The sequence below is a fragment of the Oncorhynchus gorbuscha genome, unplaced genomic scaffold, assembly GCF_021184085.1.
Source record: "Oncorhynchus gorbuscha isolate QuinsamMale2020 ecotype Even-year unplaced genomic scaffold, OgorEven_v1.0 Un_scaffold_831, whole genome shotgun sequence".
In the NCBI taxonomy this organism is placed as follows: Eukaryota; Metazoa; Chordata; class Actinopteri; order Salmoniformes; family Salmonidae; genus Oncorhynchus; species Oncorhynchus gorbuscha.
The window spans coordinates 214,909-226,720 of NW_025745830.1; the positions used below are offsets into that span (position 1 = coordinate 214,909).

General features: G+C 48.8%; 1 protein-coding gene across 1 annotated transcript in view; it reads left to right on the forward strand.

The window, feature by feature from the left end:
- LOC124020483 (conserved oligomeric Golgi complex subunit 1-like) overlaps positions 1 to 11,753 on the forward strand; it is a 31,995-nt gene extending 20,242 nt beyond the window's left edge. Inside the window, 6 exon segments of the mRNA XM_046335731.1 lie at positions 1,628 to 2,112; positions 2,580 to 2,726; positions 2,918 to 2,972; positions 2,975 to 3,078; positions 4,342 to 4,466; positions 10,961 to 11,753. Of these exon segments, the coding sequence (XP_046191687.1) occupies positions 1,628 to 2,112; positions 2,580 to 2,726; positions 2,918 to 2,972; positions 2,975 to 3,078; positions 4,342 to 4,466; positions 10,961 to 11,753 (1,709 nt within the window).
- Positions 11,754 to 11,812: the final 59 nt, after the last annotated feature.

Sequence of the window (11,812 nt, forward strand, 5' to 3'; positions counted from 1 at the left end):
GTCCTCTGATAACACAGGTAGGGAGACAGATGGATTACCTGTCCTCTGGTAAAACAGGTAGGGAGACAGATGGATTACCTGTCCTCTGATAACACAGGTAGGGAGACAGATGGATTACCTGTCCTCTGATAACACAGGTAGGTAGACAGATGGATTACCTGTCCTCTGATAACACAGGTAGGGAGACAGATGGATTACCTGTCCTCTGGTAAAACAGGTAGGGAGACAGATGGATTACCTGTCCTCTGGTAAAACAGGTAGGGAGACAGATGGATTACCTGTCCTGTGTTAACACAGGCAGGGAGACAGATGGATTACCTGTCCTCTGATAACACAGGTAGGGAGACAGATGGATTACCTGTCCTCTGGTAAAACAGGTAGGGAGACAGATGGATTACCTGTCCTCTGGTAAAACAGGTAGGGAGACAGATGGATTACCTGTCCTGTGTTAACACAGGCAGGGAGACAGATGGATTACCTGTCCTCTGATAACACAGGTAGGGAGACAGATGGATTACCTGTCCTCTGATGAGACAGATGGATTCTTGGACTTTATTTCTACAGGAGGTCCCATTACGTTATTGTCCCAGGGAGACCTGGTCTAATGATAATGTAATGTGAACTAAGGTGAAATACTTAACATGAAGTCATCAATATCGACTGCATCTCAAACTCTCTTCTCATTATAGTGGACTCCTTTTGACCAGAGGTTCTCCTCCGTCTCCTTCCTCCACTCTACCTCCTCCCCATCTACTTCCTCCTCCACCCCCCTATACCATCTTCTCTACCTCTACCTCCTCCTCCCCCTCTACTTCCTCCTCCACCCCCCTATACCATCTTCTCTACCTCCTCCCCCTCTACTTCCTCCTCCACCCCCTATACCATCTTCTCTACCTCCTCCCCCTCTACTTCCTCCTCCACCCCCTATACCATCTTCTCTACCTCTACCTCCTCCTCCCCCTCTACTTCCTCCTCTACCTCCTCCATCTCCACCTCAACCTCCCCTTCCCCTCTACTTCCTCCTATACCTCCTCCACCTCTACTATTTCCTCCCTCTCTACTACCTCCATCTCCTCTTCCTCCTTCTCTACCTCCTATTCCTTCTCCCCCTCCCTGACCTCCTCCTTCTCTCCCTCTACCTCCTTCTCCTCCTCCTCTACCATCTCCTCCTCCACCTCCCCCTATACCACCTCCTCCACCTCCCTCTCTACCACCTCCTCCATCTCCTCTTCCACCTCCCCTCTACTACAACCTCCTCTTCCTCCTCTACCACCTCCTCTATCTCCTCCTCCACCTCCCACCTCTACTACTACCTCTACCTCCCCCTCTACCACCTCCTCCATCTCCTCCTCCCCCTCTACCATCTCCATCTCCTCCTCCATCTCCTCTTCCTCCTCCCCCTCTACCATCTCCTCCTCCCCCTCTACCACCTCCTCCATCTCCACTTCCTCCCCCTCTACCACCTCCTCCATCTCCACTTCCTCCCCCTCTACCACTTCCTCCATCTCCTCCTCCCCTTCTACCACCTCCTCCATCTCCTCCATCTCCTCCTCCCCCTTTACCATCTCCTCCACCTCTCTCTCTTCCTCCCCCTCTACCTCTTCCTTCTCCTCCTCTTCATCCACAGATCCCCAGGTCCCCTCCGTCTCCTTCACTATAGGCCTCGGTTCTGGGTCCAGTTCTGGTTCCGGTACCGTCTCATCCTTCGACCGGTTCACAGACGCCGTGGCGGTAGAGGAGACCCTACGTGAACGCTGTCTGGCATGCGTACGTGACATCATCACCTGCGTGCGCTCTAAACTGGAGGCGGCCTCACCTGTTGACTCCTCCCCCGGCCCAGCCCGTCTCAGCTCGGTGCTCTTCATGGCCCGCCTCTGTCAGTCCCTCAGCAAGCTCTGCCCCAACCTCAGGCAGTGCATCCTGGGTAAACAGGGCTGTGCTGCAGCTGACCCTGTTACCAAGGGAACACCCCGCCAAAGCAGGAAGTTGGGGAAGGCGGCTGCCAAGGCGACAGAGGTTAGCCCCGCCCAGGCCAAGTGGGCGTGTCTGAAAGAGGAGCTTCTGGTTGTCAGTATGGAAGCATATCGGATATGGAGCTCCGCCCTCTCTAAGGTGAGGGGGTTACATGGAGGGATAGTTCACCACTAAATCAAAGTTTGTCAGACATTTTCTGGGGCTGTTTAAACATCTCAGAGTTGGAGTGGGGCTCTAGGATCAGTTTAGCCTTTTAGATTCAAATGAAATGCATGGACAGGGGGACCTGATCCTAGACCAGCTCTATGACTGAATACTGGTCCTATTAGATTACATGGACAGGGGGACCTGATCCTAGACCAGCTCTATAACTGAATACTGGTCCTATTAGATTACATGGACAGGGGGGACCTGATCCTAGACCAGCTCTCTGGGAGGCTTGATACAAACAGAGTTTTGTTGTCTAAGAATGTCAGACAAACTTCCAACAATCAGTTTGAAATGAAATCACAACCCAGTCAGTTTAGGCCGAGCCATCCTTCCTTTGATGTCATGTCTTTTATTACCTTACCCCCTGGTCTCTCTCTTTCTCCCCCCCCCCCCAGGCGCTGGTGGGTCGGTTTGCGACCTCGCTGCACGCAGAGTCTGCCGGGGCTATCCTAGCAAACGCCACCAACTGGGAGGAGCTAGAGATCCAGGAAGAGGCGGAGTCAGGGAGCAGCGTCACCTCCAGGATCAGACTTCCCGTCCAGGTAAGAGTGATGTTATGACATCATCGCTCAGCTCAGCTCAGCAGGACCTGACCAGTAGTGTCTCACAGAGAGGAGAAAGGATTTTCAAATAGAAAATTAACACTGAGATGCTGCAATATTATCTCTCTCTGTGTCTCTGTCTCCCCCCACCACCTCTCCCCTCCCTCCTCTCTCCCCTCCCCCCTCCATAGCCGTCGTGGTTTGTCCAGTCTCTGCTGTTCCACCTGTGTCTGGAGGTGAATGGTGTAGGGGTCATGCTGTGCCCCGCCCCACCCTACAGGAATTACTACAAGGCTGTATGGACCTGGTGCTGCACCAGTACCAGAACCTCATACACACAGCGCAGGACAAGGTAACACACACACAGCGCAGGACAAGGTAACACACACACACAGCGCAGGACAAGGTAACACACACACACACAGCGCAGGACAAGGTAACACACACACACACAGCGCAGGACAAGGTAACACACACACACACAGCGCAGGACAAGGTAACACACACACACACAGCGCAGGACAAGGTAACACACACACACACAGCGCAGGACAAGGTAACACACACACACACAGCGCAGGACAAGGTAACACACACACACACAGCGCAGGACAAGGTAACACACACACACACAGCGCAGGACAAGGTAACACACACACAGCGCAGGACAAGGTAACACACACACAGCGCAGGACAAGGTAACACACACACAGCGCAGGACAAGGTAACACACACACAGGACAGGACAAGGTAACACACACACAGGGCAGGACAAGGTAACACACACACAGGGCAGGACAAGGTAACACACACACAGCGCAGGACAAGGTAACACACACACAGCGCAGGACAAGGTAACACACACACAGGGCAGGACAAGGTAACACACACACAGGGCAGGACAAGGTAACACACACACAGCGCAGGACAAGGTAACACACACACAGCGCAGGACAAGGTAACACACACAGGGCAGGACAAGGTAACAGACACACAGGGCAGGACAAGGTAACACACACACAGGACAGGACAAGGTAACACACACACAGGGCAGGACAAGGTAACACACACACAGGGCAGGACAAGGTAACACACACACAGGGCAGGACAAGGTAACACACACACAGGGCAGGACAAGGTAACACACACAGCGCAGGACAAGGTAACACACACAGGGCAGGACAAGGTAACACACACACAGGACAGGACAAGGTAACACACACACAGGGCAGGACAAGGTAAACACACACAGGGCAGGACAAGGTAACACACACACAGGGCAGGACAAGGTAACACACACACAGGGCAGGACAAGGTAACACACACACAGCGCAGGACAAGGTAACACACACACACACACACACACACACAGCGCAGGACAAGGGAACACACACACACACACAGCGCAGGACAAGGGAACACACACACACACAGCGCAGGACAAGGGAACACACACACACACACAGCGCAGGACAAGGGAACACACAGGGCTGACACTGTAATCATAGAGCACACCTGGACAATGAAATGAGTTGTCATCCTAAAGAGATGAACATCCCCCCTCTCTCCCCTTCCCCCCTCTCTCCCCTTCCCCCCTCTCTCTCTCTCTCTCCAGGACTGTCTGTTCCCTATGACTCAGAACAGGTCTCTACAGCTGTTATTTGACCTGAGATATCTCACTGCTACCCTGGGTACCAAACTAGAGGATGGCAGGGGCTTCCGCTCTCAACAAGACCCCAGGTACACACACACACACACACACACACACACACACACACACACACACACACACACACACACACACACACACACACACACACACACACACACACACACACACACACACACACCTGGTCTCTCTGTGTGTTACAGGGTTCAGTAACATCCTGGTCTCTCTGTGTGTTACAGGGTTCAGTAACATCCTGGTCTCTCTGTGTGTTACAGGGTTCAGTAACATCCTGGTCTCTCTGTGTGTTACAGGGTTCAGTAACATCCTGGTCTCTCTGTGTTACAGGGTTCAGTAACATCCTGGCCTCTCTGTGTTACAGGGTTCAGTAACATCCTGGTCTCTGTGTTACAGGGTTCAGTAACATCCTGGTCTCTCTGTATGTTACAGGGTTCAGTAACATCCTGGTCTCTCTGTATGTTACAGGGTTCAGTAACATTCTGGTCTCTGTGTGTTACAGGGTTCAGTAACATCCTGGTCTCTGTGTGTTACAGGGTTCAGTAACATCCTGGTCTCTGTGTGTTACAGGGTTCAGTAACATCCTGGTCTCTGTGTTACAGGGTTCAGTAACATCCTGGTCTCTGTATGTTACAGGGTTCAGTAACATCCTGGTCTCTGTGTGTTACAGGGTTCAGTAACATCCTGGTCTCTGTGTGTTACAGGGTTCAGTAACATCCTGGTCTCTCTATGTTACAGGGTTCAGTAACATCCTGGTCTCTCTATGTTACAGGGTTCAGTAACATCCTGGTCTCTCTATGTTACAGGGTTCAGTAACATCCTGGTCTCTGTGTGTTACAGGGTTCAGTAACATCCTGGTCTCTGTGTGTTACAGGGTTCAGTAACATCCTGGTCTCTGTATGTTACAGGGTTCAGTAACATCCTGGTCTCTGTGTGTTACAGGGTTCAGTAACATCCTGGCCTCTCTGTGTGTTACAGGGTTCAGTAACATCCTGGTCTCTGTGTGTTACAGGGTTCAGTAACATCCTGGTCTCTCTGTGTGTTACAGGGTTCAGTAACATCCTGGTCTCTCTGTGTGTTACAGGGTTCAGTAACATCCTGGTCTCTGTATGTTACAGGGTTCAGTAACATCCTGGTCTCTGTATGTTACAGCGTTCAGTAACATCCTGGTCTCTCTCTATGTTACAGGGTTCAGTAACATCCTGGTCTCTGTGTGTTACAGGGTTCAGTAACATCCTGGTCTCTCTATGTTACAGGGTTCAGTAACATCCTGGTCTCTCTATGTTACAGGGTTCAGTAACATCCTGGTCTCTGTATGTTACAGGGTTCAGTAACATCCTGGTCTCTCTATGTTACAGGGTTCAGTAACATCCTGGTCTCTCTATGTGTTACAGGGTTGAGTAATATCCTGGTCTCTGTGTGTTACAGGGTTCAGTAACATCCTGGTCTCTGTGTGTTACAGGGTTCAGTAACATCCTGGTCTCTCTGTGTGTTACAGGGTTCAGTAACATCCTGGTAACATCCTGGTCTCTGTGTGTTACAGGGTTCAGTAACATCCTGGTCTCTCTGTGTGTTACAGGGTTCAGTAACATCCTGGTCTCTCTGTGTGTTACAGGGTTCAGTAACATCCTGGTCTCTCTGTGTGTTACAGGGTTCAGTAACATCCTGGTCTCTGTGTGTTACAGGGTTCAGTAACATCCTGGTCTCCTATGTTACAGGGTTCAGTAACATCCTCTCTGTGTTACAGGGTTCAGTAACATCCTGGTCTCTGTGTGTTACAGGGTTCAGTAACATCCTGGTCTCTCTGTGTGTTACAGGGTTCAGTAACATCCTGGTCTCTGTGTGTTACAGGGTTCAGTAACATCCTGGTCTCTGTGTGTTACAGGGTTCAGTAACATCCTGGTCTCTGTATGTTACAGGGTTCAGTAACATCCTGGTCTCTCTCTAACATCCTGGTCTGTTACAGGGTTCAGTAACATCCTGGTCTCTGTGTGTTACAGGGTTCAGTAACATCCTGGTCTCTGTATGTTACAGGGTTCAGTAACATCCTGGTCTCTGTGTGTTACAGGGTTCAGTAACATCCTGGTCTCTGTGTGTTACAGGGTTCAGTAACATCCTGGTCTCTGTGTGTTACAGGGTTCAGTAACATCCTGGTCTCTGTGTGTTACAGGGTTCAGTAACATCCTGGTCTCTATGTTACAGGGTTCAGTAACATCCTGGTCTCTGTGTGTTACAGGGTTCAGTAACATCCTGGTCTCTGTGTGTTACAGGGTTCAGTAACATCCTGGTCTCTGTGTGTTACAGGGTTCAGTAACATCCTGGTCTCTGTGTTACAGGGTTCAGTAACATCCTGGTCTCTGTGTGTTACAGGGTTCAGTAACATCCTGGTCTCTATGTTACAGGGTTCAGTAACATCCTGGTCTCTGTGTGTTACAGGGTTCAGTAACATCCTGGTCTCTGTGTTACAGGGTTCAGTAACATCCTGGTCTCTGTGTGTTACAGGGTTCAGTAACATCCTGGTCTCTGTGTGTTACAGGGTTCAGTAACATCCTGGTCTCTGTGTGTTACAGGGTTCAGTAACATCCTGGTCTCTGTGTGTTACAGGGTTCAGTAACATCCTGGTCTCTGTGTGTTACAGGGTAACATCCTGGTCTCTGTGTGTTACAGGGTTCAGTAACATCCTGGTCTCTGTGTTACAGGGTTCAGTAACATCCTGGTCTCTGTGTGTTACAGGGTTCAGTAACATCCTGGTCTCTGTGTGTTACAGGGTTCAGTAACATCCTGGTCTCTGTGTGTTACAGGGTTCAGTAACATCCTGGTCTCTGTGTGTTACAGGGTTCAGTAACATCCTGGTCTCTGTGTGTTACAGGGTTCAGTAACATCCTGGTCTCTGTGTGTTACAGGGTTCAGTAACATCCTGGTCTCTGTGTGTTACAGGGTTCAGTAACATCCTGTGTGTTGTTCAGTCTCTCTGTGTTACAGGGTTCAGTAACATCCTGGTCTCTGTGTGTTACAGGGTTCAGTAACATCCTGGTCTCTGTGTGTTACAGGGTTCAGTAACATCCTGGTCTCTGTGTGTTACAGGGTTCAGTAACATCCTGGTCTCTGTGTGTTACAGGGTTCAGTAACATCCTGGTCTCTGTGTGTTACAGGGTTCAGTAACATCCTGGTCTCTGTGTGTTACAGGGTTCAGTAACATCCTGGTCTCTGTGTGTTACAGGGTTCAGTAACATCCTGGTCTCTGTGTGTTACAGGGTTCAGTAACATCCTGGTCTCTGTGTGTTACAGGGTTCAGTAACATCCTGGTCTCTGTGTGTTACAGGGTTCAGTAACATCCTGGTCTCTGTGTGTTACAGGGTTCAGTAACATCCTGGTCTCTGTGTGTTACAGGGTTCAGTAACATCCTGGTCTCTGTGTGTTACAGGGTTCAGTAACATCCTGGTCTCTGTGTGTTACAGGGTTCAGTAACATCCTGGTCTCTGTGTGTTACAGGGTTCAGTAACATCCTGGTCTCTGTGTGTTACAGGGTTCAGTAACATCCTGGTCTCTGTGTGTTACAGGGTTCAGTAACATCCTGGTCTCTGTGTGTTACAGGGTTCAGTAACATCCTGGTCTCTGTGTGTTACAGGGTTCAGTAACATCCTGGTCTCTGTGTGTTACAGGGTTCAGTAACATCCTGGTCTCTGTGTGTTACAGGGTTCAGTAACATCCTGGTCTCTGTGTGTTACAGGGTTCAGTAACATCCTGGTCTCTGTGTGTTACAGGGTTCAGTAACATCCTGGTCTCTGTATGTTACAGGGTTCAGTAACATCCTGGTCTCTGTGTGTTACAGGGTTCAGTAACATCCTGGTCTCTGTGTGTTACAGGGTTCAGTAACATCCTGGTCTCTGTGTGTTACAGGGTTCAGTAACATCCTGGTCTCTGTGTGTTACAGGGTTCAGTAACATCCTGGTCTCTGTGTGTTACAGGGTTCAGTAACATCCTGGTCTCTGTGTGTTACAGGGTTCAGTAACATCCTGGTCTCTGTGTGTTACAGGGTTCAGTAACATCCTGGTCTCTGTGTGTTACAGGGTTCAGTAACATCCTGGTCTCTGTGTGTTACAGGGTTCAGTAACATCCTGGTCTCTGTGTGTTACAGGGTTCAGTAACATCCTGGTCTCTGTGTGTTACAGGGTTCAGTAACATCCTGGTCTCTGTGTGTTACAGGGTTCAGTAACATCCTGGTCTCTGTGTGTTACAGGGTTCAGTAACATCCTGGTCTCTGTGTGTTACAGGGTTCAGTAACATCCTGGTCTCTGTGTGTTACAGGGTTCAGTAACATCCTGGTCTCTGTGTGTTACAGGGTTCAGTAACATCCTGGTCTCTGTGTGTTACAGGGTTCAGTAACATCCTGGTCTCTGTGTGTTACAGGGTTCAGTAACATCCTGGTCTCTGTGTGTTACAGGGTTCAGTAACATCCTGGTCTCTGTGTGTTACAGGGTTCAGTAACATCCTGGTCTCTGTGTGTTACAGGGTTCAGTAACATCCTGGTCTCTGTGTGTTACAGGGTTCAGTAACATCCTGGTCTCTGTGTGTTACAGGGTTCAGTAACATCCTGGTCTCTGTGTGTTACAGGGTTCAGTAACATCCTGGTCTCTGTGTGTTACAGGGTTCAGTAACATCCTGGTCTCTGTGTGTTACAGGGTTCAGTAACATCCTGGTCTCTGTGTGTTACAGGGTTCAGTAACATCCTGGTCTCTGTGTGTTACAGGGTTCAGTAACATCCTGGTCTCTGTGTGTTACAGGGTTCAGTAACATCCTGGTCTCTGTGTGTTACAGGGTTCAGTAACATCCTGGTCTCTGTGTGTTACAGGGTTCAGTAACATCCTGGTCTCTGTGTGTTACAGGGTTCAGTAACATCCTGGTCTCTGTGTGTTACAGGGTTCAGTAACATCCTGGTCTCTGTGTGTTACAGGGTTCAGTAACATCCTGGTCTCTGTGTGTTACAGGGTTCAGTAACATCCTGGTCTCTGTGTGTGTTACAGGGTTCAGTAACATCCTGGTCTCTGTGTGTTACAGGGTTCAGTAACATCCTGGTCTCTGTGTGTTACAGGGTTCAGTAACATCCTGGTCTCTGTGTGTTACAGGGTTCAGTAACATCCTGGTCTCTGTGTGTTACAGGGTTCAGTAACATCCTGGTCTCTGTGTGTTACAGGGTTCAGTAACATCCTGGTCTCTGTGTGTTACAGGGTTCAGTAACATCCTGGTCTCTGTGTGTTACAGGGTTCAGCAACATGTGATCTCTGTGCTGTGTTAGAGGTCCAGTAACATCCTGGTCCTGTGTGTTACATGGGTTCAACAGCATCCTGGTCCGTGTGTCACAGAGGAGTTCAGTAACATCCTGGTCCTGTTACACAGTAACATCCTGGTCTCTAAAATAAATCATGATGGTCTCTGTGTGTTACAGGGTTCAGCAGGGTTATCCTGGAGTTACCCTGATTTATCCTGGGTTACCCTGATTTATCCTGGGTTATCCTGATTTATTCTGGGTTACCCTGATTTATCCTGGGTTACCCTGATTTATCTGGGTTACCCTGATTTATCCTGGGTTACCCTGATTTATCCTGGGTTACCCTGATTTATCCTGTTACCCTGATTTATCCTGGGTTACCCTGATTTATCCTGGGTTACCCTGATTTATCCTGGGTTACCCTGATTTATCCTGGGTTATCCTGGGTTATCCTGATTTATCCTGGGTTATCCTGTGTTATCCTGATTTATCCTGGGTTATCCTGGGTTATCCTGTGTTACCCTGATTTATCCTGGGTTATCCTGTGTTACCCTGATTTATCCTGGGTTACCCTGTGTTACCCTGATTTATCCTGGGTTACCCTGTGTTACCCTGATTTATCCTGGGTTATCCTGGGTTACCCTGATTTATCCTGGGTTACCCTGTGTTACCCTGATTTATCCTGGGTTACCCTGGGTTACCCTGATTTATCCTGTGTTACCCTGGGTTACCCTGATTTATCCTGATTTATCCTGATTTATCCTGGGTTATTCTGGGTTACCCTGATTTATCCTGGGTTATCCTGGGTTACCCTGATTTATCCTGGGTTACCCTGTGTTACCCTGGGTTATCCACTGTGTATTGATTGTTCAGTAACTTTGGTCACAATTTGTATTTCTCTCAGAGGTGCTGTTGGGGACTCAGATGTTGTATTGACGTTGTGATCATTTATGTGGTGTGTTTATATTGTACGATTGTGGTGTTTTGGTTGCGTTAAGGTTGTTGTGCTAACTTTGCGATAATGTTGTCATAACATTTAAAAGGGAATTTCCAGGTCAACAAAACAAAACAAAAAATGAAGAGAGAAATGGTTGATAGTAACGGAGAAAATGTCCAACTTCGGCCTCTTCTCTGAGAAGGCTGTTATATCATAATGACACAGCACCAAATGTTCTGTAAACACCGGCTGAGAGGCTCGTAGGATTTCACAGCGGCTACAGATCACAGAGGCTACAGATCACAGTGTTACAGATCACAGTGTTACAGATCACAGTGTTACAGATCACAGTTGCAGATCACAGTGTTGCAGATCACAGTGTTACAGATCACAGTGTTACAGATCACAGTGTTACAGATCACAGTGTTACAGATCACAGTGTTACAGATCACAGTGTTACAGATCACAGTGTTACAGATCACAGTGTTACAGATCACAGTGTTACAGATCACAGTGTTACAGATCACAGTGTTACAGATCACAGTGTTACAGATCACAGTGTTACAGATCACAGTGTTACAGATCACAGTGTTACAGATCACAGTGTTACGGGTCACAGTGTTACGGGTCACAGTGTTACGGGTCACAGTGTTACGGATCACAGTGTTACGGATCACAGTGTTACGGATCACAGTGTTACGGATCACAGTGTTACGGATCAGTGTTACGGATCACAGTGTTACGGATCACAGCCGCTACAGATCACAGCCGCTACAGATCACAGCCGCTACAGATCACAGCCGCTACAGATCACAGCCGTTACAGATCACAGCCGCTACAGATCACAGCCGCTACAGATCACAGCCGTTACAGATCACAGTGTTACAGATCACAGTGTTACAGATCACAGCCGCTACAGATCACAGTGTTACAGATCACAGTGTTACAGATCACAGTGTTACAGATCACAGCCGCTACAGATCACAGCCGTTACAGATCACAGCCGTTACAGATCACAGCCGTTACAGATCACAGCCGTTACAGATCACAGCTGTTACAGATCAGTGTTACAGATCACAGTGTTACATCCTGTACAACCCTCCTCACATCCTGTACAACCCTCCTCACATCCTGTAAAACCACAACACTTGAAATCATGGAGTCTAGTGACCATCAACTCACATCCTGTAAAACCA